At 38.4% G+C, this 25,232-nt stretch overlaps 2 protein-coding genes across 2 annotated transcripts in view; both read right to left on the bottom strand.

The window, feature by feature from the left end:
- cep295 (centrosomal protein 295) overlaps positions 1 to 12,059 on the bottom strand; it is a 45,712-nt gene extending 33,653 nt beyond the window's left edge. The window contains exons 1-6 of the mRNA XM_033976555.2: positions 11,659 to 12,059; positions 9,908 to 10,108; positions 7,184 to 7,308; positions 7,022 to 7,121; positions 3,040 to 3,153; positions 1,069 to 1,209 (exon numbers count right to left, since the gene is read on the bottom strand). Coding sequence (XP_033832446.1) covers positions 1,069 to 1,209; positions 3,040 to 3,153; positions 7,022 to 7,121; positions 7,184 to 7,308; positions 9,908 to 10,108; positions 11,659 to 11,763 — 786 coding nt within the window. The 5' untranslated portion in view covers positions 11,764 to 12,059. The remainder of the gene's footprint in view (positions 1 to 1,068; positions 1,210 to 3,039; positions 3,154 to 7,021; positions 7,122 to 7,183; positions 7,309 to 9,907; positions 10,109 to 11,658) is intronic.
- Positions 12,060 to 13,998: 1,939 nt separating this feature from the next.
- LOC117379843 (uncharacterized protein K02A2.6-like) lies at positions 13,999 to 20,278 on the bottom strand. Its single transcript, XM_033976554.2, has 3 exons — positions 18,246 to 20,278; positions 14,098 to 14,156; positions 13,999 to 14,039 (listed from the first exon to the last, which is right to left on the bottom strand). The coding sequence occupies exons 1-3, from the start codon at positions 20,276 to 20,278 to the stop codon at positions 13,999 to 14,001; spliced, it is 2,133 nt and encodes a 710-aa protein (XP_033832445.2).
- Positions 20,279 to 25,232: the final 4,954 nt, after the last annotated feature.

Below are 25,232 nucleotides of genomic sequence, written 5' to 3'. Positions count from 1 at the left end.
CTTGACCACGCTGCGTTTAAGACGCGCGTCCACCATTGACTTTACATGTGAACGCGACGCACCTGACACACCGGTATGAACGTACCATTAGGATGTCTCGTTTTCCCTGTGTCTTTGTATACGCTGTAGCCCACGTTGAGAGAGTGATTTTAATGTATTTATTACATAAAACTCATCAACGAAGGCGATCAGTTCTGTGGAGGCGTGTCTGTGACTAGCCTTTATGCTAGCTGGTGTGCCCAGCATAATTAAGTAGCCGCTAATTTGTGGCTGATGTTTTTCTACTTGTTCGGGATAATGACGTCGCTTTGTCACTGGGGTGTTCTCTCTGATTGGTTCACGCGGCGCGCTTTAGCACATGTGAACAGAGCGTCTGACGCTCAGATTCACGCCGCTGACACTTGAAGACACGCCACAGAAACACAGTGTGGCCAAGATGCGTGTCCACGAGAGACTTGTAAAGAAGGAGGAAAATAACATAAGGACAACCACAACAATAAGTCTTAACAAGGATGCATAAAGGGTTGTAACCATCGTGCGGATGGAGTCTGCTTTAGCTTTGTGCATCAGTGACTGCAGGAAAAAGAACACTACAAGACATACAGCGGGGCGGCGCCAGGACGCAGAGGCACAGTCAGAGGAACTGTGAAATACGCGTGAGTCACTATTAATCATTTCCTATGTGTCCAGCCTCGTAGGTTGATCATTAAATTAAATTTGTTACAGTATTTCTAAAAGCGCTCATTTTTATTTACAGTACAATATACTATTTGATTTCATTCTATAATACTGTGCTTCTTTTTAAATCTACGAAGGTTTGAACTTTGAAAGTGTTTAAACAAGAGAGAAATGAGAAAGAAAGTAGGAAAATGTTAATGCCTGTCTGAGAAACATATATGAACTGTGTGGAAAGGGGTTATACAGCCTTAAAATATATATATAACAATTGTAAAAAATAAAGTTTTCTACTTCGCGGATTACGTTTATCGCAGGTTATTTTTGGAATGAAACCCCCGCGATAAACGAGGGAACACTGTATTCTGTGTGTACTGTGGAGTGTGGACAGACCTGCTGCAGCTGCTCCCTCCTCAGAGCCTCCCTCCCTCTGAGACGAGCCTTCTCCTGCTGCTCCTCTCTCCTTTGCTCCTCCTCTCTCCTCATCTGGGTCATCCTCTGCACTTCCAGCTCTGCCTCTGCACACGCGCTAGGCTAAAGGACACAACATAACACAACTTTTACTCTACAAAAACACTGCGCCTCCTCTGCTCCTCTATGAATTTTAATGAGTCGTTGAATAAAACACTTGAAAACCAATTTATAAATCTTTTCATTCTGTAAAGATAGATTTGGTTCAGGAATCACATTACATTACATTCATTAACAGATTTAGATTGAAAGAATGCAGTCCATAAAAAGACATTGTGGACTGCCCAATGTTACACTTATGAAACGGGGCTGAAGCTGTTCATTTTGTGATCTACTCCGTAAAGTAGTCTTTCATCATCTCATTATTTCTGTACATTAAAGGTCCTATATTACAATTAATTTATGTGTGCTTTAAGTCATGTTATAATGTTGTTACCTCCTGAAAAACGCTCTGTTCCACCTTATGATGTCATCAAGCGTTAATGTTAAGAGCTCCTTTTACATTTCGTTTAGTAGAAATTGACAATTCCAGGGGTGAAATTATTCAAATGATTCTAGTGAAGGTGTATAGAGCTTAAAAAACACGAGCACTTCCTGTATTACCACATGACATCACAAGGTGGAACTGAGTGTTTTCTGCTTGAGAGAAGAACTCAGCCTCAAGGTTTGTGTGTTAAATATGTGACGAAAATCACGACATCTGACTAGTCTGTCTAGTACAGGGGTTGGTGACCCAAAATGTTCATATTGGACCAAAAAAACAAAACAAATCTGTCTGGAGCCACAAAAAAAATAAAAGCCTTATATGAAGGCAACACATACACTGTATTATGTTATATTATAGACTGTATGTCTATTAGCTATATTATCCTACTATCAAAATGACTAAGTAGGCTACAAATATATAATGCGCATTCATGATTAAATGTTTATGTTCTCTGCAATGCATCCTGGAGAGGATGACACACCACTTGACTACTCTGCTGTATGATATTTGGTGCTTTAAGTTTAAATTTCATTACAATATTAATGCATTATGTTTTGTTGCATTGATAAAATTATATCAAATACAGTCAAGAAATCATGTTTGGCCTTTCAGTGGTATTAATTAGATAATTTCTTCTTGCAGCCCATCAGAGTTCATGTACCTGCATAGAAGCACTGTCTGTTCGATATCGATCACATCACATGATTCATAACAGACAATTGAGTACGGTGGAGCTGAATTAATGTCCTTGATTTGCCGATTGATGATGTCGCCTGCCATTTTGATGGCCCTTTCTTTCACCGTCTTTGCAGAGAGGCATGTCTTTAATTTTCTGTATTATCTCGGTTTTGTTTTTGAAGTCTGAAAATAGGTGCTCTGATATTTTGCTGAATGAATCCTTATGTAATCACCATCTGTGAATGGTTTTCCACGCTTTATTTTCTCTCGGGTTGCAACAAAACTTGCAGCGGTAGTGGAGTCTGGAGATGCAATGTACTTCTTAAATCTATCTTTCCGCTCCTCTAATTTCTCCAGAAGTACTACAATCGCACTGTTTCTCTCACTCCCAACTGGGTGGTCGGCTGCAAATTTAGCATGCCTTCCCTGTAAATGTCTTTCCAAATTACTCTTTTTGTCATTTGACAAGTTCTCATTACAAAGCATTGACAGAAATGCTGAAATTGAATATTTATTAAGCACATTTTTACAGCATTGGAAAACGTTAAGAATGTTTGTCATGTTTGTCCTCCTACAGAAACCATATTAAAACAAAAACTATACCCCCCCAATCTTTTTCCATTTTCATACATTTTTCAAGAGCCTCCAGGGAGCCACTATGGGGGCGCTAGAGCCGCCGGCTGCCAACCCCTGGTCTAGTACGAGTAGTAGTACAGTAAAGGTGTTACCTGTGAGCTGGCTGTCTCCTTGTCCACCAGTGTGTGAGGCATGTGGTAGTGTGTGGCTGCGAAGGAACTGGCATCACATCTCCTGACCATATGCTGAAGTTTAGAGGCAGCTTCCTATAAGGAGGAGTGAAGAGTTTGGTTAAAGGTACACTGTAACTGTAACTTTTCTGGTGGAGTCTCCCTGATTGTCTCCTCTGAAAGGTAATTGCTTTGCAGGGAATGTTCAGTACGAAATAAAATTGTCCATTTCCAAGGAGATAAACAGGTGTTGCCGCCAGGTAAAGTTATAGGTCAGGGGTCTTGCATGGAATTCTATTAATTAAGTGTATGTATGGGCACAAACTTCCTCAAAGTTGCATCTCTGAAAGTTTTTCATTTTCATGTTAAGCTCGCTTTTTTATATATTACCAGTCAAAAGCTTCAACACACATTATTATGTATTACTTATGTTGTAGATTCTCACTGAAGCCATCAAAACTATGAATGACACATAAGGAATGTAGTATACAAAAAAACTCATAATAACTCAAAACCTGTGATTAAAAAAAAAAAAAAAAAATCCACCCTTTGCTTTGATTGCTGCATTGCACTCTTGGCACTTTTTGACCCTGAGGCACAGCTGTGAAGTGAAAACCATTTCAGGAGACTTCATCATGACGCTCATTGAAAGAAGGGTTTGCAGTGATGTCGACAATGCAGAGGATAATTAGAACATTTGAATATAAGGGGTTTTTTTTTTAAATAGTTCAGTTATTTAACTTTTTTTCTTTACATACATTTCCATGTATCTTGCTTCATATATTTGATGAATTCTGTATATATCTAAAATGTATAAAGCAGTAAACATAAAAAAAAAATTTTATGAGAGGTTGTCTGAAACGTTTGACTGGTAATGTCTATCACAAACAGAGAAGGATTGTATCTATGTTACACAATCCCAATTCCAATGAAGTTGGGATGCTGTGTAAAACTTAAAAAAAACAAAAACAGAACACAATTAAAAAAACAGAAAAAATTAATTATTGGGTATAAAAGGAGCATCCCCGAAGGGCTCAACCATTCACAAGTAAGGATGAGGCGTGAGCAAATAGTCCAACAGCCAAAAAACAACGTTTCGCAATGTACAATTGCAAGGAATTTAGGGATTTCATCATCTATGGTCCATAATATCATCAAAAGATTCAGAGAATCTGGAGAAATCTCTGCACGTAAGCGGCAAGGCCTCAGGCAGTACTGTATTAAAAACACACATGAATGTGTAAAGGATATTACCACATGGGCTCAGAAACACTTCAGGAAACCATTGTCAGTTAACACAGTTTGTCGCTGCATCTCCAAGTGCAAGTTAAAACTGTACCATGCAAAGTGAAATCCATATATCAACAACATCCAGAAGTGCTGCAGTTTTTTTTTTGGGCCCGAGCTCACCTGAGATGGACTAACACAAAGTGGTAAAGTGTGCTGTGGTCTGACGAGTCCACATTTCAAATTGTTTTTGGAAATCATAGATCCTGTCCTGCGGGCCAAATAGGAAAAGGACCATCTGGATTGTTATCAGCGCAAAGTTCAAAAGGCAGCATCTATGATGGTATGGGGGAGTGTTAGTGCCCATGGCATGGGTAACTTGCACATCTGTGAAGGCACCAATAATGCTGAAAGGGACATACAGGTTTTGAAGCAACACATGGTGCCATCCAAACACATATTGACCGTTGTTAAAAGGAAAGGCGATGTAACACAGTGGTAAACATGCCCCTGTCCCAGTTTTATTGGAACATGTTGCAGACATGTTGAATATTTGCATAAAAACAATTAAGTTTATCAGTTTGGACATTAAATATCATATCTTTGTAGTTTATTCAGTTCAATATAGGTTGAAAAGGATTTGCAAATCATTGTATTCTGTGTTTATTTTAAGTTTTACACAGCATCCCAGCTTCATTGGAATTGGGGTTGTAGTTATGTTATGTTATGTTATATATGGCCTGAATACAACGGCATGCCCACATTGTTTTCATTTTCTGTCATTTAGAGCTGTTCATCCATTTTCTTCAGCTTATCCGGGGCAGGATTGCAGGGGCAGCAGTCCAAGCAGGGACTCCCAGACTTCCCTCATCCCAGACACTTCCCCCAGCAGGACCCCACGGCCAGCCAAGAGACATAGTTCCTTCCCAGTAGAACATGCCTGGAACACTTCCCTAAGGAGGCATCTAGGAGGCATCTGGAACAGATGCTCGAGCCACCTCAGCTGCCTCCTCTCAACATGGAGGAACAAGACCTCTACTCCGAGCTCCTCCTGTGTGACTGAGCTCCTAAGGCAGAGCCCAGTCACCTGCAGAGGAAACCCATTTCCTTTAGGTCATTACCCAAAGCTCATGACCATAGGTGAGGGTAGGACATAGATTAAGCAGTAAATCAAGAGCTTTACCTTTCGACTCAGCTCCTTTACCACAACAGACCGACACAGCAACCACATCACTACAGACGATGCACCGATCCACCTGTCAACCTCACGCTCCATCCTTCCCTCACTCGCGAACAAGACCCGGAGATACTTGAACTCTTCCACTTGAGGCAAGGACTCACCACCCACCCGAAGAGGGCAAGCACGTTTTTCTGGTCGAGAACCATGGCCTCAGATTTGGAGGAGCTGGTTCTCATCCCAGCCGCGCCACACTCGGCTGCAAACCACCCCAGTGCATGATCCAGGCCCTGTTTTGATGAAGCCACCTTGCTCTAGGTCTTGTTTCAATGAAGACATATTCTGCAAACAGCAGAGATGAGATACTGTAGTTCCCAAACCAGACACCCTTCAGCCCCTAGCGGCACCTAAAAATTCTGTCCATAAAACAATGAATAGAACCAGTGATAAATGGAGTCCAACATGCACTGGGATCAGGTCTGACTTATAGCCAGCAATGTGAACATAGCTCCTGCTCCAGTCATTCAGGGACCTTTCAGCCCTTAGCAAAGAGCTCTGGACCCTATACTCCCAGAGCACCCCCAAAGGGGGGAGGCACACTGTTGAGATGCTTTCTCCACATCCGCAAAGCACATATGGACTAGTTGATCAAACTCCCATGAACCCTCAAGGACCCGATGGAGAATACAAAGCTGGTCCAGTGTTCCACGACTGGAACGATAACCAGACTGTTCCTCGGGAATCCGAGGTTCAAGTATCAGATTCTCCTCTCCAGTACCCTACCCTACACTCCTCATCTTTCCCGGTAGGGAAAGATGAGGAGTGTGATTCCCTGGTAGTTGGAACACACCCTCCAGTCCCCCTTCTTAAACAGAGGGATTATGGGGAGGTGGTGTACGTGCAGACCTCTGCTTTGAAACAGTTGGATCCACAGTTGGATCCACTATTTCACTCTGCCCTTCATTTTATTACAGGTTTACAGATTTAAACCCATCACTGTATTCTCTATAAAAAAGGGGATTGGCCATCACTTTCTGTTAGAAGAAATAGCACTGCATGAAATAAGGGGCTACTTCAAAAATTGCCAGGATACCTCATGTGCATATTAATCATTGATACGAGAAAATTTACAGATGAAATGACTGCATAAGGCTAAGGACTAGAAACACCAAAACTGAGATGGCAAAGAGGCTTTTAGCTGTTTTGCTTCACAAAAATGGAATACACTCCAAGGAAAAGCAAAACTAGATGCATTGTGGACACAATCACAATTTAATAATGGTAACAAACATTTATATACACACCTGCACCTGTTTTTAATGTTTTATATGGACTAGTGTGTTTTGTATTGTACATGATGCCCATGAAAAAGAGAGCCCAAGGGCTCTCATTGGGTTCCCTGTATAAATAAACATAAATGAAAAACGAAGAAAGACCACCACCCCGGCCTGCCAGTTCTGAGGTACTGTCCCCATTTAGAGTCGTTCACACGTTTTATGAATTAACTGACCGCCCCCAATAATTCAATTCAATTCAATCGGGTAATAATATAAATGCTACCTGTGCCTGCAGTGGCTGAGAGGGGGGCAAAGGAAGACTGGCCACTTTAGCAGATCTGATCTTCTCCACCTGCAGAGCCCTCCTCCGAGCATCAGCACATCTGTCACAAGCATTATTTAGTTTAAAAATAGGTGTTAGGGTTTCAACAAGCGTGTTCCTTACCGGCTTTGGTTCTCCTGGTTCCTGAGCCTCTGGAGCTGCAGTTCCTTCAGAGCTTTGCGGTAGCGCTCCTCCACTTTACTATCATTCTCAAGCTTCTGCTGCAGTAATGCGCTCACATCTGCTTCCTTCAAAAAACACAAAGAGCATTAGGCGTATCCTCAAGAATCGTTCATTTTAACATTATTTACACAGAACAATGTTGCTCAGTGCAAGAAATTATAACATGGAAGAAAAGCTCAAAATATCGATTTTGCATAACATCTCATCAAAAAGGCTCAGCCCACAAGCCTCCATCACCCATGCTCCTACAAGAGAAATCTCCATAAATATGCAAAAACATATCACAGCAATTTGACAAACCTGATGTGATGTGCAGTAGTTTCATTAGCGGGATGCTGATTGTGTTGTGATAGTGCTCTGAAGGGGAGTGACTGAACGCAGAGAGCAAATTGACAGGGGATTCAGAGCATCAAAAACCAAAGTGAAATTTACTAAACATATAAATGCATTGCTTTGGGTGAAAATAGCATTTTTAAAACAATAAAAGGAAACATGGTGATCTAAGTATGTTATGTGTTGGTTAGCAGTTAGTCCCCCACAGAAGTAAAATAGCCCCTTTTTAAAGCAAAACTGGTAACATAAAGAAACTCAAACAAGTAATCAATCTGATGCATGATTAAGGGCCAGTGAGAGCCTAAACCTAAAATGAGACTACGTAAAAAGTTAGAGGCAGGAGTGCAACTTGGATGTATAGATTGTACAACATTGTCCTTTTGGTGCTCTTCAGTGTAGGGACCAGTCTCAAATACACTTGCATAATTTTAACTTTATCTGCCATGAGGTAATAAAGGCTTTTAATTGAGTGCCTTAGTTGTTGTTGTTTTTTAACTTCCTAAAATGAGACTACGGTAGGTTTGGCTTTATTATATAAACCAGTGCTTCTCAACCTTTTCAGTCGTGACTCCCATAATAACAACCGTAAGAATTTGCAACCCCCAAATACAGACAGAACACTACCTGCAAAATTATAAAAGTAATGATAAAAAGTAGCTTTTTATATCTAATGTTCAATTTTATTTTCAGACAAATAAAGTCATCATTTTGGCCAACAAATAGGAAACTACATTCCCCATAGCAAATTTCTTCCCCATATCATCTGAGAACCTCCTGAAATGAGACTGCCAGGTTGAGAACCACTGATAGAAATTATAAACCACTTGCATTGTATATCCAGACTGATCTCTCTCTCTCTCTGTAATTTTACACAGAGGGATATCAGTCTGATCCCCACTCCCTCTGTTGTGCCTCAAGCCAAACCAAACAACCAGATTTTTTTTTTCCAGTGAAATGAAGGCGCTCATTGATCGTCTATCATTTAGATATCATTCCCCTCAGATTCACAGAGTGCTTTGCTAGATTCGGAAAAAATCCGCCATGTTTTTCAGCCCCCTGTTGACAGTTTCTTTCTTCCTTGTAAGCAACCATATTTGTTTTGATCCGAGATACACAATGTCTGTACATTGTGTATCTCTGATTGGTTGATTGGCTAATCCACCCGTCAATCATGCCCATGTGAACTCAGGGACATTGACTGGTGACCAGACTCATGTGTATTCTGGATCCCAGGCAATATAACTACAACATGTTGATTCACATAGATCAGGATCAAATGTGATTGGCTACATCTGCTTTCTTGACTAAAAGTATAAAACAATGCAAAAACAAAATTAAAAAGGTGAATATATGAGACATGGAACAGCCTCATTAACAGCTGGCTCACTAATTGTAAATACATTTGTCACGGCATAATACAAGCATAGCTTTGGATGAATACACCAAGTAGTTACGATCCTAAATTCCCTACTGGGTTAACATGACACTATAAATACTAAACTCCCAGTATTAGGGCTACAAGATTAATCGTAATCAGAAAGAAAATGGTTCTGAATGGGCATAGTTAGAAAAGAGAAAAGCAAACTTTGAAGAACCATAATTTCCTCCACAAACAACAAAATTTCCTGTCTTACTGTGCATAAAGGCTGCTAACATTGCAGTTTAGAGCAACACAAACATGTTTTGAAATGTGATTCTTGTATTAGTTTGTCAGTTTATATTTAAGTATTTTTGTCAGTTATTTTGCATGTGTTCAAAGCAGACCTATTCTGCAAAATTGACTTTTTAGAGCTTTTAGCTCAAAGTTGTATTTGGAGTGATTTATGCACGTTTGAGCAATCTTTAATCCCTTATTTTCAAGAAAGCATTTTGCGATCAAGTCCCGGTTTCACCGTCCAAGGTATATGACCACTTCTCTGTACTTTCTTCGTTTTCCACTTTTACTTTCTTAATCGGTGATATGTGTTGGATTTGGCAGTGTCACATAACCATTTTGGTTTTCTACAGCTACAGGAGGTGCCAACAGCAAGGGGCGCTTTGTTGTGATGACATTTACTGTGACGTTTCCTCCCATGGGGCACCACAGTTTTCTAATGTGGAAATCAGCGGCCTTGTTTCTTTTATTAAGTTGTTTTAGATGAGTATTTTAATTTAAAATGTGCAAATTATAATTAATCATAAGGATCCACGGGTGTCACAAAATGTCTTCTTTAAAATGTGAAATTTGAAAAGCATCCTATCCTTACCACACTGCTTGTCAGACAAATCTAATGCTGTGTAGAGTTGAACCATTTGGGAAAAATATCTAATTGCGATAACATGCATTCGTACATTTTCCTTGGCGTTACGGTGTCCCTGTCCAAGCAGGCTGAGGTTCTCCTGGTACAGCGTGTGCAGTTTGTCCACACGCTCCCTCTGCTGTTGCTCCCACTGTGCTTTGAGCTGTGCCTCCAGAAGAGCCAGCTCCTCCTGCCTCCTCTGCTCCACGCTGTGACGGACACCGCGGGCGATGTGTCTCTGCTGCTCCCGGACCTGCTCACAGGCCACAGAGGAAGAGGGCAATTTAAATGCAAGGTAGAGAACAATTAAAGGTGTTATATTACACAATTGTTAACTCATCAAAAACATAGGAGTTGTGTTTTGTTTCATTCACATATGTCTGAGTAATCCTGTATTATTAGTCTTTTTTCATCACCAAAGCTCGAAATGCTCTGTTCCACCTTGTGATGTCATGTAGTGGTAGTTTACAAGTTAATAGCTACATTTTACCTTTTGTTCAATGGTGGTTTGCAATTCCAGGGCTGAAATGATCCAAATTATTCTATTGAAAGTATGGAGTTTTAAGACACAGTGGGCTTCTTCCTGTATTACCAGATGACATCACAAGATGGAACAGTGTTTTCTGTTTGAGAGAAGAACTCTCCCTAAATATGCAGGTTTTGTGTGTTGAACATGTGTGAATGAAACAAAGCATGACTTCAGGTATGTTTGTGATAAGGAAACAGCATTATACCATAGATCTGGTAATAGCGTAATACAGGCCCTTTGATCACTTCAATCAACCCACAAGAAGCACAGTAGGCAGAAAATCCTCCAGCTAAAATAGCCCCATCCTTGGTGAATTCTCCTTTCTGCTGTAAAATAAAATCCTTATGATCTTAATTAAAAAAAGTGTAAGTAAACCCTGTTAAATTACATTAGTTAAAAGCTAGCATTAGCCAACTGTTTTTCAGTTGGTCACTCGCACCTTTTGTTGAAACTCCTAAACTGGACCATGAATGCTCATATTCATTACAGGCTCCTGGAAACGTGTTGTTTAAATTAATTTTGTATTTTTTCTTGAGTTTTCAGACAATCTAAAAACTTATTAGGAAGGGTTTGCTGATGCATACATTTTGTCACCATGGAAACTGGTGAACATTTCTCCATAGACACACGTGCAGATGTCACTGCAAAGTATCTATTTTTCTGCAGCGTCTATATTAATAAAACATTTGATCAAATAGGACACCATCAACCAATTAATTGACTAAACGACCAAAAGACTACGGCCACTACTCCTGACAGGTTTCCTAGTGACAATAAAGTATGGGTCAGGCAGGTTTGTCAAAAGTATTGATACTATCAAAACCAGATACTAAAATGAGCATGTATTGATACTCAGAAAGAATACGACCTCTCCTGAATACTTCTAGAATGGTTTTGATCTATATTAACCTACTGGAGGCATATTTGAGAAAATATTCTGTGCTTAATTCTATTGCCAAGAAAGAACATTACATTATCATTGTTGTATTAAAATTGCTATCAAAAAATTCCAAAATCGAGTTTGAAATGTTGGTGTATGGTGAGACCAAGAATTATAGAATGCATGTGGACACAAATGTGAGACTTTCTTTATCCATGTTATTGTACAAATTGTATCTATTTTTTATGAACTCTTTAAAATATTCAAAATGTGTGAATTGGAAATTATAGAAGAGCGAATAGGCTATGTCTTTTAAGAACGTAAAAATGCACAGCTGTAGTTTTCAGAGAGCAGAATGTGATCTTGCCCCGATGTCAAAAAAACATCCACCAACCTGTTGAATCCGCAGTATCCTCCTCCTTCCCTGCTCCTCTCGGATCAGCTGCGCCTCCTCGTTGGGGCTGAGTTTAACGACTTGCACTTCTTTTCTTTTCATCATTGTGGGCTTTTATTTGCCACGACAAGCTTCTAAAACCAAACTAACTTTTCGCTTTTCTGTACATTGTTGTTTGAAGCTCCCGCGCCATCATGCCCGCCTCCTCCTCTGCACTTTGACGCAGTTTTGGACACGTTTATGCGCAATCCGATCTAAAAAGCGGACCGATGACCAGATTACCGTACTCGGAGAGAATACGGAGCAGAGCCAGGAGTAGGGTCACACCTGCAGACGTTTAAAGCATAGATCCTTGTTGGTAGTCGTAAAATTTGGCATCCACTGATAGATCCATGACCCACTCCTACCAGAATTGCAACTCTGCGCATCTCCTCTGTTTTCTTATGGATGTTTGCATACCGCCACCATCTGGTATGGAGTGTGTGGACCACGCTCGCTTGCCATTTACTGTGCGAACATTTTTTAGTTAGTTAGTTGGTTTCATGAGAGCATATCCAACTAAACCAACTAATCACGCGTAATAAATTTAATTTAATTTTAACAACTTAAATGTGGTATTTTGATTACAAGCATTTTTATCATTTTATCAATGTAACATTTTTTTTATTTTTATATATGTTTTTACAAACGATAAAACTATGTAATACAATATATACACAAATAGCAGACATTCAATTTCAAACACATAGAAAAAGAACAAAAAATAACAGAAATTAAATCATAATTTATAATAATTTTAATAAAAATATAAAATAAACATTACACACAATACAATTATTTCAACATAAGTGATTTATGTGGTACAATGGAGCATAAGGGTCAGTTAAATAAAATAAATTATAGGGGCGCTACGAGAATAAAGTCGTAGCATTTCGACATCAAAGACGTAATTTTACGAGAATAAAGTCAAAGCCTGAAAAAGTTGTAATTTTATGAGAATAAAGTCATAGTGCTACGAGAATAAAGTCATAATATTACCAGAATAAAGTCGTGACATTACGCGAATAAAGTAGTAATTTTATGAGAATATAGGCTACTCTTCGTGAATGAGTAGACTAGTGCGTTATTCGTTATGGAGAATTTGGACCATTTTGTTCAGATATACTTTCAACTGGGGTTTACGCACGGTGAAATACTGTCTTTTAGCCCACCATCACCGCACTCTCATACTTTGAAGCAACGCTGCAAGCATTTGTGTTTGTTTCGTTGGAGGAACAATACGGATTTGGAAGAAATTGCTACTTTTGTGAAGAGGAACTGGCTGGAAGTGGTGGGCTGCAGGGGTATCGGTGGTTACACCATAGAGCTATCCAGAGAGGATTTGTTGTTTCTCAAGAAACTGTTCGAATATTACTGAAAATATTGGATCCAAATGGATCTTAAACATGACTGCTGCTAAAACCTACTTCTACTCTATGATCATCTCCCACATAGACTACTGTTTAACTACTTGGTCTCTTGCCTGTCCCACAACACTTAAAACCATTGAAAACCTCTATAAAAGAGGTCTAAAAATACTTGATAAAAAATCAATTTCCCACTATCACTGTCACGTTCTGAAAAAGCATAGACTATTGGAATTTAACAACATGGTCAACCTCAAAAGAGCTTGTCTAATTTACAAGGTCCTACACTCCCTCGCACCACCACCTTTAAAGGAGTACATTAAATATAAAGACAATCTAGCAAGGACCACGCAGGCTACCACCAGAGGTGACCTGCTGATTCGTCACAGACGGACCACCTTTGGTCAGAATATTATCTGTCCAAGGTGGGAACCTGTGGAATAGTCTCCCGGTAACCCTGAGAGAATGTCCCACATACAGTTCTTTTAAAGCTCAGATGAAAAACTGGTTATGGTCAAACCAAACATGCACTCACCTATAGTAGCAGTGGTTTTAACTGTTCCATAGAGACATATTTGCATGTATGGACAAAATATGAAGGGGTGGGGGTGGGTGCAGAATATAATTGTCCTGAATGGGTTGCCAAACTGACTGAAATAATGGGGACTGTGTAATGACTGGAATATGCAAGAATTTGTATGGTGCAATAATGGGAACTGTGCAATGAGTGTAATGTGCAATGAGTGTAATTGTAACCGCGCTGAACTTGGCCGTGCAAAAGTCCAGCTGGTTGCAGGAACTACCAGTCAGTGTTCGTCCTCGATTGTTGTACAGTTTATCTGCGTTGTGTTGTGAATAATTGGCCAGTACACAGTGCGGTTCTTCGTAGTTTAATCTGCATAGCCAACATAAATACTGGTCAGGAAACCACGGCTCAACACAGAGAGCAGCACTCTCGTGCCCGACTCTCATCAACTGGCAATGTTAAACAATTAATTGAAAATGTTTTACAATAAAATTACATAAAATGTACCTGCATAGCCAACATAAATACTGGTCAGGAAACCACGGCTCAACACGGAGAGCAGCACTCTACAAGGGTAACAAGTCACATTAAAGCCGCAAGCGGCGATGATGGCCCTCGCCCCCCACGCGACCGCCCCCCCACGCGACCGCCCGGGGCCGGCCACCACCCCCACGCACCATTTTTCCCGCCTGGCCACCCCACGGCCGCAATCCACCCCCCTTCACTCAGTTTCTATATAAATATGTGTGACCAACACATTATAATGGAGGTCCACGGCGTTGAACTGGCAACCTCGTGCACTATACAGGTATGGTGTAATGGACTTTTTTTTGCCTCTTTTGAGGTCCACAATGATCTCACCAACTTTCATGCCAATCGGACAAAGTTGTGTTTTTTACCTGTACAGTAGGGGGCGCTATGGAGGTCACTGGCCACATGTTTATTATGGTTCTCTATTCACAGTTTTAATCCGCATCAGTGATTAGAATTTGAGCTTTTTAGGCTGATCCATGTGTCTGTGAGAGGGAATCAAATATGCAGGAAAGCAGTCATATTTTTTTGTGTGCTGTGCATAAACCAGAAAGAATATCCCCAAAACGTGGATGTTTATTGACAATAATCATGTGTACATGCTGTATGTGGAGTTTGATGTAATTCGGATGAAAAACCTAGGAGTAGATATAATTCATAGACATGAAACTCAAAGTGCCAAGTGCCAATTTCTTTTCAATTCATTGCGCCCCTGGTGGCCAACAGTGGAAAATAACCCATGGCCATAATGTCATTTTTTGTTTCTTCTGAGACCATAAATTGATTCCCCAAATTTCTTAGGAATTGGATAATGTTGGCGTTTCACCTCTATGGTAGGGGGCGCTATAGTGTTCATTTTTATTGGCCCTCGCCACTCACAAAGTGATGGCGAGGGGCATTGTTCTTCCTGGGTTTCTTCTTATTATTATTATTATTAGCCCTCGCCATTCACAAAGTGAAAAGTGATGGCTTCAGGTTGTCCCCGTCAAAAAAGTTCAGGGGGCCAAGTTTGTATTTTGCACGGTGTTGCCATGGCGATGCCTGGAAAAACCCAAATTTTGCCATTTTGTGCATCAGCACTTCCGATGTCTTTTCACTTGTTTGGTGCCAAACGGAGTCCAAAGCCGCAATAAAACAGAGGCAAGTGGCGCGTCAGCGCCACCCACAGGGAGTGCCGGGTCGGCCGAGTGCGAAGCTTGCGGCTTTAATTGTATATTTTTGTTTGCTCAAATTATGAACGTGTTAAAAATAAACCCTCAACCTTTTCAGCAGGGCTCAAACAATAGTAAGCATACTTTTACTTTTCAGCTCAGTTCAAAAATGTAGTAGAGTAGAAAGTACAGATACCTGCCCTCAAAGTGAAGTACAGGTAAAAAGTATCTACTTTAAACTTTACTTACTTATTTTCCACCAGTGTATATAACCCAAAGCCTGTTAAATATGATCAATAGCTCCTATTACATGGCATCATAGGCCGACCTGTCTCGATGTCGGGACAGCAGACTCTCTTTGACAATTTGCTGAATGTCCCTCTCTGTTCAAAGTCCACTAGCTTAAAATATCCAGGCTGAAATTAATAAATGTGTCAGATTTCTAATGTGGCCTGTTCATCTTTGTTTCCCAAACTAAAATAATCCAAGTTCCCTGTTAATACTACTGACGGATTGTACTTTGCTCCAGTAGAGGTGACAGCTGTGCAGATACCTGCTCTGATGTCCTCTGTGCTGTGGACACCTGTGCAGATGAACATGTGGACAAAGTTGTTGGTTCCCTTCGATAAGGAAGGTTGTCCAGACTTCTTATATACGTTTATTTTTAAAATAGTTCTGTTGAAGCATGGCTGAAAAGTAATGTCTGACTTTCATTGGTTAAATTTCATAGAATTTTTATTTATTATTACTTTTGTCAGATTCAAGTTATTTTTGTGACCATTGTGAGTTTTTCCTTCATTAACTGCACCTTTCATTAACTTTCATTTTCATTAGAAAATGACAAAAGACCATTTTAGAAAACAAATACATTTCATTTAAATTTGAGAAAATACACAAAGAAACCATGTACAATCTATATAGTAGTAGATTTTTATTTTATTTTTTGTTTGTATCAAAATTACTATGTGTATCACTGATTAAGAAAATAAAATTGAAGGTTGAAATAAGTACAGAGCAGTGGGTGTAAGCCAGTAGCGGTGAAAACGAGAGTTGATTGGCAAGATGGTGACAATAAATAATGAAAGTAAGAGATTAAAGACATGCACAAACCACTTCAAAAACAAATTTGAGAGGGGAAATGAGAAGGGGAAACAACTATAACATGATTAGAAGCTCTGAAAAAACTATTTTGCAGAATAGGTCTACTTTAAAGAACACTTTATTGTCCCCATAGAGAAATTTGTCCTCTACCTCTAACCCATCCATCTACACCTCTTATGCAAGCTTCCAGGAGCAGTGGGCGCACAGTGCAGCACTTGGTGAGCCATTTCCAGATCTCCAGAGTTAGTTTTCGTCAGGGCCTTAGCTGTGCATGTGTGTGCTCTGTGTTGATAGTGGAAACCAGAATCAAACCCATAACCTTCTTGTTGTGAGGCATGAGTGCGAGCCACTCAGCCACCATGACACACTACAGTTTGTCAGGCCGTGCTGTCAGAAACAGTCTATCTACAACAAGGGAATGTTCTGTCACTGGTGCAGATGTTAAAGAGGGGGTATGTATTAGTAAACAATGTATTAACATGTTAAATAAGTTTCAGTTTTGTTTGTGACGCTCAGAGTCTCCCCTCTCTTTGCTCTCTGCGTCAAGTCATTCCCCCTTCAGAGCACTATCACAGCACAATCAGTGTGCACCCCGCTATGAAACTACACATCACATCAGGTTTGTCAAGTTATTGTGTACTGTTTGATATCATGTTTTTGTATATTTGTGGACGGAGCATTGGACAGAATCGTTCAGCTAACTGTAAGGAGGGTTTGAACGGACTCAAACATGCATGGATGACATTTAAAACCACTTGAGGCATGTTTTTGATGAGGGAACAACATTATAACAAGAAAACTCCAAAAAAGTCGATTTTGTATAATACCCCTCTTTAAGTAAATACATAATTACACACATAGACATAGATATTCTGATTATTCGACTTTCTGTGGGGCTTTTATTTTTTTTTTCATGGCGGAAACGGGCTTCCATACTGAACCATGCTACTTACCTGTAGAAATGTCAAAACCAGTCAGTCCTACTGTAGATGTTTCTCTTTCAGACAAAGTAGAAAAACAAAGTGTCACATCTGTACCAGAGCCGAGTTTAAAACTCGTAATTATGAGTTTAAAACTCGTAATTACGAGTTTAAAACTCGTAATTAGGACTTTTAAAACTACTAATTATGAGTTTAAAACTCGTAATTATGAGTTTTAAAACTACTAATTATGAGTTTAAAACTCGTAATTAGAACTTTTAAAGTCTTAATTGAGCTTGTAGCACACTGCAACTGAGTGTACAGAGCAGAGGAGACAGGAGGAGGACTGTTATGTTTATCACCTACATACTTTTAAAAAATGAATAAATTAAGCTCCAGTAAAGTTTCTGGCGTCTTGAACAAATCAGTGGGCCCTGAGTGCTGTTCTGACCACTCATGAGCTGTGCTCTGTGTCTGTGAGCGCTCGTTTTCCTGGTCTGAGCAGAGTGCCAGCTGGTCACAACCCCGCTGGTTTATTGAGGAAATTATTAAAATACCAAATTCATTTAATCAAAATTGATAAGGTTCACTTTTTGTAAATGTTACATTCCCAAAATTACGAGTTATAAACTCATAATTCATACTTTTAAAAGTCCTAATTACGAGTTTTAAACTCATAATTAGTCGTTTTAAAAGTCCTAATTACGAGTTTTAAACTCGTAATTACGAGTTTTAAACTCATAATTACGAGTTTTAAACTCATAATTACGAGTTTTAAACTCATAATTACGAGTTTTAAACTCATAATTAGGAGTTTTAAAACTCCTAATTACGAGTTTAAAACTCGTAATTTCGACTTTCTGTGGAGCTTTTATTATTTTTTTTCATGGCGGAAACGGGCTTCCATAGTTCAGGTACAAATACATTAGCATTTTTTTTAGAATCAACAGACAGTTCTTGAGTAGTGTTAGGTGTTTTTAAAAGTTGGTCCACATGGCGGCGCCAAACTCCATCAGCTGTCTGGACAGTGTAGGAGACAGGGCCAGTTTGGGCAATGACAGTGGCAGGAGCCCACTTTACCTTACTCTGATAGTTTCTAGCCAGCACTGAATCTCCAGGTACAAACACTCGATCTTTCGCATGAATGTCTCTGTACTTTACTTGTTTTCGTTGGTCTGCCTGAACAATGTCTTTTACTGTTGGAGGTTTGAGAAGGTCCAAGCTCGTTCGAAGTTCTCTGTTGAACATGAGGCTTGCAGGAGATGCCTTGGTGGTTGAGTGTGAAGAGGTGCGGTACTTGAGAAGAAACTCATGCAGCCTTTGGTGCAGAGTGCCTTGTCCTTGTGAGGCTTTCAGTGCATGTTTGAGAGTCTGCACAAACCTCTCTGCTAACCCGTTTGTTGCAGGGTGGTATGGGGCTGACTTAATGTGTTGAACTCCATTTGCTTGTAGAAAATCAGACATTTCTTTTGACACGAGTTGGGGACCGTTATCTGAGATGAGCTGAACAGGAGCCCCAAAACGGCTAAACATCTCTCCAAGTTCCTCAACAGTCTTTTCTGATGTAGTAGATTTCATGATAGCTACCTCTGGCCACTTGCTGTGAGCATCGACAGCGATCAGGAACATTCGGTCCTCAAATGGACCTGCAAAGTCTATGTGAATGCGGTACCAAGGGTCCTGTGGAAAGTCCCATGGATGTAGAGGAGCTGCAGGTGGGTTGTTACGAGTCTTTTGACAAGATGAACAACTTTTGGCCATGTTTTCTATTTGTTTGTCTAATCCTGGCCACCAAAAATAGCTCCTAGCCATTTCCTTCATTTTCACTATCCCACTGTGACCTGCATGCAGCTGCTCTAACATTTTAGCACGCAGTGACTGTGGAAGGATAACCCGCCTTCCCCACAGCAGACAACCTGACTGGACAGAAAGCTCCCACCTTCTATCAATAAAAGGTTTGAGAGCGGAGCTATCAACTTTCGATTGTCCTTTAATTACCATGTCCATGACTACTGACAGGTCAGGGTCATTTCTGGTCGCCTTTTTCACTTGGGCAGCTGAAACTGGTGCCCTTTCCACATTTTTGAAATAGAAAATGTCCACTGTGTTAGGTTCATGTTTGGTAACAGGGAGTGGTAACCTGGAAAGTCCATCTGCGTTGCAATGAGAATCAGATTTGCGATACTTTATGTCATACGAGTGAGCTGACAACAACAAAGCCCACCTTTGAAGACGTGAAGCTGCAAGCGATGGTATTCCAGTGTGCGGTCCCAAGATCGTTGTGAGGGGTCTGTGATCTGTTAAAAGGGTAAACTTCCTTCCATACAAATATTGATGGAATTTCCTCACTCCAAAAATGATGCTCAGTGCCTCACGTTCCAACTGAGCATAGTTGGACTCTGCCTTATTCAATGTCCTAGAAGCAAATGCAATTGGTTTTTCCTCACCATTTGGAAATGTGTGAGAGATGACGGCACCCACTCCATAGGGTGACGCGTCACAGGCCAGCTGGATTGGAAGTGAGGGATTGAAGTGTGTCAGAACCTCTGAACTGGTAAGTGCCTCCTTTGCATCCTGAAAAGCTTTTTCACAGTCATTCGTCCATCTCCATTTCTTGTCATGACATAACAGTTCATGTAACGGCTTTAACAGTGATGCAAGGTTAGGTATAAACCGTCCATAGTAGTTCAAGAGGCCTAGAAAAGATCTCAACTGACTCACATTTTCAGGAGAGGGTGCATCTACAATAGCCGCTATCTTTGAAGGAGCTGTGTGTAGGCCTTTTTCATCAATAACGTGACCTAGGTACTCCACAGATGGTCTCAAGAACTCACACTTCTCCTTGCGAACTCTGAGTCCATACTGTTGTAGCCTCTGCAGTGTAGCATCCAGGTTGCGAAGATGCTCTTCGTCGTTTGCACCCGTGCAGAGAATATCGTCCAAATAGCACTGTACTCCTTGCAATCCACTCAAGATCTGATCCATGGCCCGCTGAAACAGAGCCGGGGCCGATGTGATGCCAAAAGGTAATCTGCAATACCTGAAAAGTCCTTTGTGCGTATTAATCGTTAGCAACTCACGTGATTGTTCATCCACACGCATTTACAGATAAGCCTGGTTAAGGTCAATTTTACTGAACTTTTGACCTCCGCTCAGACCTGCAAACAAATCTTCAATTAAAGGCAGTGGATATTGCTCTACACTGAGCAATGGGTTTACAGTCACTTTAAAGTCTCCACATGTTCGTATTCCTCCATTCTTTTTGGGAACTGGCACGATTGGGGTGGCCCACTCACTGGTTGTGACAGGCTCTGTGAGATTATTATTCCATGTAATATGGTAAATCATACTTTGTACTCCTGTTTACGTGTGCGCCAACGTGGCATGAGATTGTATATGTACCCTGAACCTCCATATATGATGATACTTTGAAAGATCAGCTAAAAATGCTTGTTTTTGTGCACTTTGTCTTCATTGAACCCAGATAACAATCTGCGTGCTGTACATTTCTAGCTAATTATTGAGGAATTATGACGTGTGTTAACTAGTATATAAGGAGCCACAGTAGAGATGTAAAACAGGAGACAGTTGGTGTTTCATTCGATTGATGCCTGCATCTGCTGAATAAAGAGACTGATTTGAAACTGCCCGGCCTTCTCGACTCCTGCTTCTAGTTCGCCGTCCAGGAAAACTGACAGTTTTGGTGACCCCTGACGTGATGCTAAGTCCTGGTCGCAAGGGCGAACCTTCTCCTCCACAGAACGCCTGAGAAAGACATCGCAAAAACGAGCGCTCCAAAAGACGGTACGACAGAGGCCTTTTTCATAGAATTTCTGTCAATTGGTTTAATGCTAAATTAATGTGATGTGCTCTTGGGACATTCTGTGCAATTAATTGTTATAACTTTAAATTAGTAAGTATTTCCGTGTTTATGGCTTAGCACGAAGAGAGAAAAAAAGCACTAGGAATTAATAATAAATAGCAAGTTTACACTTAGATCAGGTAAAGTGTAATTAGAAACAAATTTAATCATTTCCGTGTTTATGGCTTAGCACGAAGAGAGAAAAAAAGCACTAGGAATTAACAATAAGTAGCAAGTTTAGACTTTGATCAGGTAAATTGTGATTAGAAACAAAGTTAATCATTTCCGTGTTTATGGCTTAGCACGAAGAGAGAAAAAAAGCAAGTTTTATAAAAAAAATATTTAGTGGTTAAAACTTTACACTAAAAAAGAAAACAAAACTGTTTAATCAAGTTTATATAAAAATGTGGTACCCAAAAAAACTATATGTAATGCTGGCAACAATATTTATTAGCATAATAAGAGCTCAAGCAAACGAACCTGTTCAAATGAATTTTACTCAGAATGAACATGAAATTACTTGTTACTGCAAAGTTGATAAAGGGGCAATAATTCAGATTGGCATCATTTATATTCCCTGTGAAACAGAAGCATTAATAGATGGAATTAACTTGGTAGACTTAACTAGGAAAGAGCAAGAAATAGCAACTTATTCGCCGGAACACGGTGTCCACTCGAAAGTTTGTGATTTCATTAGCAATATCCCCAAGCAAAAAGATAATGTAACCCAGACCAAAATACAGTGTACATGGTACAATCAGCCCATTCGTTCTAATATTGGCTGTGTTTGCATCTCATATCCTTTTGGTAGTAAGGAACTACGTAATATTGACAATATTTGTGAAAATAATACAATAAGAAATGTAAATACAACGGTCAAAAATAGCAAGCATCTTAATGTGACATACCAAAATGCTAGTGAAAATAGTCTGTTTGATGTCCAAATGATAAAAAGTCAAATTGGCACTCTTATGAAAAAGGTTACGCTTACAATTGGAGCAGTTTCTGAATCAAAATCCACACAAGAAACAAAAATAGAGACTATGATTAAGAAATTAAAGAATGAAATGGTAAAAGAGATTATAGACGAAGCTAGAATTATAACCAAAAACTTGTGTCCGTCAAACTCAGCAAATGTCGCTAAAATGCTAAAAGATCTAAAAGAAGAGTATGATGCCTTAAAAAATATCTTGAAAGGAAATGTTATTTATATTGTGGCTGCATTTGTTGCTGTTTTTCTAACTCTGGCTATTGTGTTGATTATGGCTTTATTGTTATGCTTGTGTTCGCCACGGACCACTAAAATTATGGCATTAAATCTCCCTGATTCAGCTTCCATCTTAAGTTGGGATGATTGTGATACAAAATAGACAGTTTAAATGGTTAACTGATATATTATTGGATGATATTTGTTAGTGGCTGTATCTTGTAGTGGCCAGATGGGTTATGGTTCTTTTAAAATGATATTCACATAAATAAATTGACTAATCGGGAGAATTAAAAAACTGTTGCTATGATTGGAAGTTAATAGAAGGTATAGATAATTGTTTAATTAATGTGGTAAAGGATTGATTTTGCATTTATTGGGCAATTGTATGGATAATTGTTTAATTGATGTCAGGTGATGCTAATGTTTTGCATTTATTGAATTATTTGTGAATAATTGTTTGATCTAAGTAGGATAAAGCTATTGATTTGTACTTACTAGTTATTTGTGGATAATTGATTTATGTGAAATGATGCTAATGTTTTGCATTTATTGAATTATTCATGAATAATTGTTTGATTTAAGTAGAATAAAGCTATTGTTTTGTATTTACTAGTTATTTTTGGATAATTGATTTATGTGGAATAATGTTAATGTTCTGCCTTTATTGGATTAGTGGTGGATAATTGTTTGACTTAAATGGAAGAAAGCCAATATTTTGCAATTACTAGTTGTGTGAATCATTGTTTTATTTAAGTGAAATGGAGCTAATGTTTTGCATTTACTAGATATTGGTGGATAATTGTTTGATTTATGTGAACAGAGCTATTATTTTGCGTTTATTGGGTTATTTGTGGATAATTGTTTAATGCATGTGGAATGAAGCTATGGTTTTACATTTGTTAGTTGTTTATGGATAATTGCTCAATGTATTTGAAATAAGGATATTGCTTTGCATTTATTGGATGCTTGATGGTTGTGGGATGACGGTTTTGCTTCTCATTGTGAAAGGTTGAGCCTTGTGTTGTCCTGGGATAATTTATGACTACAAAAACAACTTTGTTACAGCAGAACTCATTTCTTCATCAAAACTGAGGCACTTATTCATTTTGACAAATTTCATAAAATAAATAAATAAATTAAGAAATAAAAATTAAAAAAAAATAAATAATTAAATTAAATTAAATTAAATTAAATTAAATTAAATTAAATTAAATTAAATTAAATTAAATTAAATTAAATTAAATTAAATTAAATTAAAATTAAATTTAGATTAGATTTGGATTGAATTTGGGTTGAATTTAGATTGAATTTAAGTTGAGTTTGAGTTGAATTTGAATTGAATTTGGATTGAATTGGAATTGGATTTGAATTGAATTGAATTGAATTGAAATTGAATTGAAATTAAATTAAATTAAATTAAATTAAATTAAATTAAATTAAATTAAATTAAATTAAATTAAATTAAATTAAATTAAATTAAATTAAAATTAAATTAAATTAAATTAAATTAAATTAAATTAAATTAAATTAAATTAAATTAAATTAAATTAAATTAAATTAAATATTTTGAAGTTCAAGTTGTCTCCAGGTTTCTCCTATAACGTGGCTCAACTTAATTTGTATCACTGTACAACCAACGAACACAATGCAGTGGTGGAAATTAAGAGTTGCAGGAGGTTTTGAGTTCCAAAATTGTACATTATCCATTAAAGTAGGGTCTACTAACCAAAACAAAAATGTATTATTTAATTACTTAACTAATCTGGTAATTAACTCATTAGTGTGAAGACAGATTGAAGATAGACCCCAAATTAAAAAAAAAAAAAAAAAAAAAAAAAATTGTTACTTTAAGATTTTATTTTGAGAGCTGGGAAATGCAAATTGGGGAAAAGTTTAAAGTATTTGTAATGTAACTCTATTGGAAGGAAAACGCAAGGCTTAATGGATATGAAGTGAAGCTGTTGTTGTACAATTGTTGGGCATTTTGTAGTTTACATTTTTGCATTATTAGGTGGATGTGAAGTAAAACTGGGTGGCACTTTGTAATGGCTGCACCCTATTTGGCCTTAGTGAAGTGCAGGTACTTAATTGGTGGTGATTCGGGCTTAGGGACTGTTTGGTTGTGGCCTTAAGTGAGCACTTGATTTGGAATTTATTGGCTTGTGTTGTGTGTAGTTGTTCATGCTAGTTTTGTGCTTGGTTGGTCCTTGGCTAGCCATTTGTGTGTGTATTTGTGGACGCATGTTTGAGTGTCAATTTGGGTTGATACTTGGGTGTGCGTTTGCAGGTGCATGCGCTGGTGGTTGGTTGATCATTGACTAGGTGTGGGTAGCTGCACATGGCGCAGGTCAGTTAGTTGTTGGTTGGATGTTTATTTAGGATGGAGATTGAGTGATTGTTGGGCCTAGGTCGCTATTGGTCAGGTCTAGTCATTATTGATTGAATCTTTGTTCGTGCCCTGTTGGGGCTGAGTGAAGTGTAGTTGTTGAAAGGTGTTATCTAAAACTGTTTTTTAAATAATACTAATAGAAATAAACAGAATTAAATTATAATAATAATTAGCAGGATTGTTAAATTTAAATAATAATAATAATAAAGAATATATTTATAATAAAGAATAATTTTAAAACTTAAAAAAAAATAAAATAAAATAATACTTCTTTAATTTAAAAATAAATAAATAAATAACTAATACAAATTAAAATAAAAAATTGAATTGAAATTGGAAAAAAAAAAAAAAAAAAAAAGATTAAAAAATAAAATAAATAATTAAATAAATAATACAAATTAAAATTGAAAATTGAAAAAAAAAAAAAAAAAAAAAAAAAAAAAAATTGAATTGAAATTGGAATCGGAAAAAATTAAAT

This window comes from Periophthalmus magnuspinnatus, chromosome 13 (genome assembly GCF_009829125.3).
Source record: "Periophthalmus magnuspinnatus isolate fPerMag1 chromosome 13, fPerMag1.2.pri, whole genome shotgun sequence".
Classification (NCBI taxonomy): domain Eukaryota; kingdom Metazoa; phylum Chordata; class Actinopteri; order Gobiiformes; family Gobiidae; genus Periophthalmus; species Periophthalmus magnuspinnatus.
Note: the sequence above shows the minus strand (reverse complement) of the source record. Positions and strands in the feature narration are given on the sequence as shown.

Coding starts and splice junctions, on each gene's coding strand:
- LOC117379843 (XM_033976554.2), bottom strand. CDS start 20,278: ATGGATCAGATCTTGAGTGGATTGCAAGGAGTACAGTGCTATTTGGAC. Junction 14,157..18,245: donor CCTAACACTACTCAAGAACT/GTCTGTTGATTC, acceptor TTACCCTTGTAG/AGTGCTGCTCTCCGTGTTGA. Junction 14,040..14,097: donor TATTTATGTTGGCTATGCAG/GTACATTTTATG, acceptor TAACATTGCCAG/TTGATGAGAGTCGGGCACGA.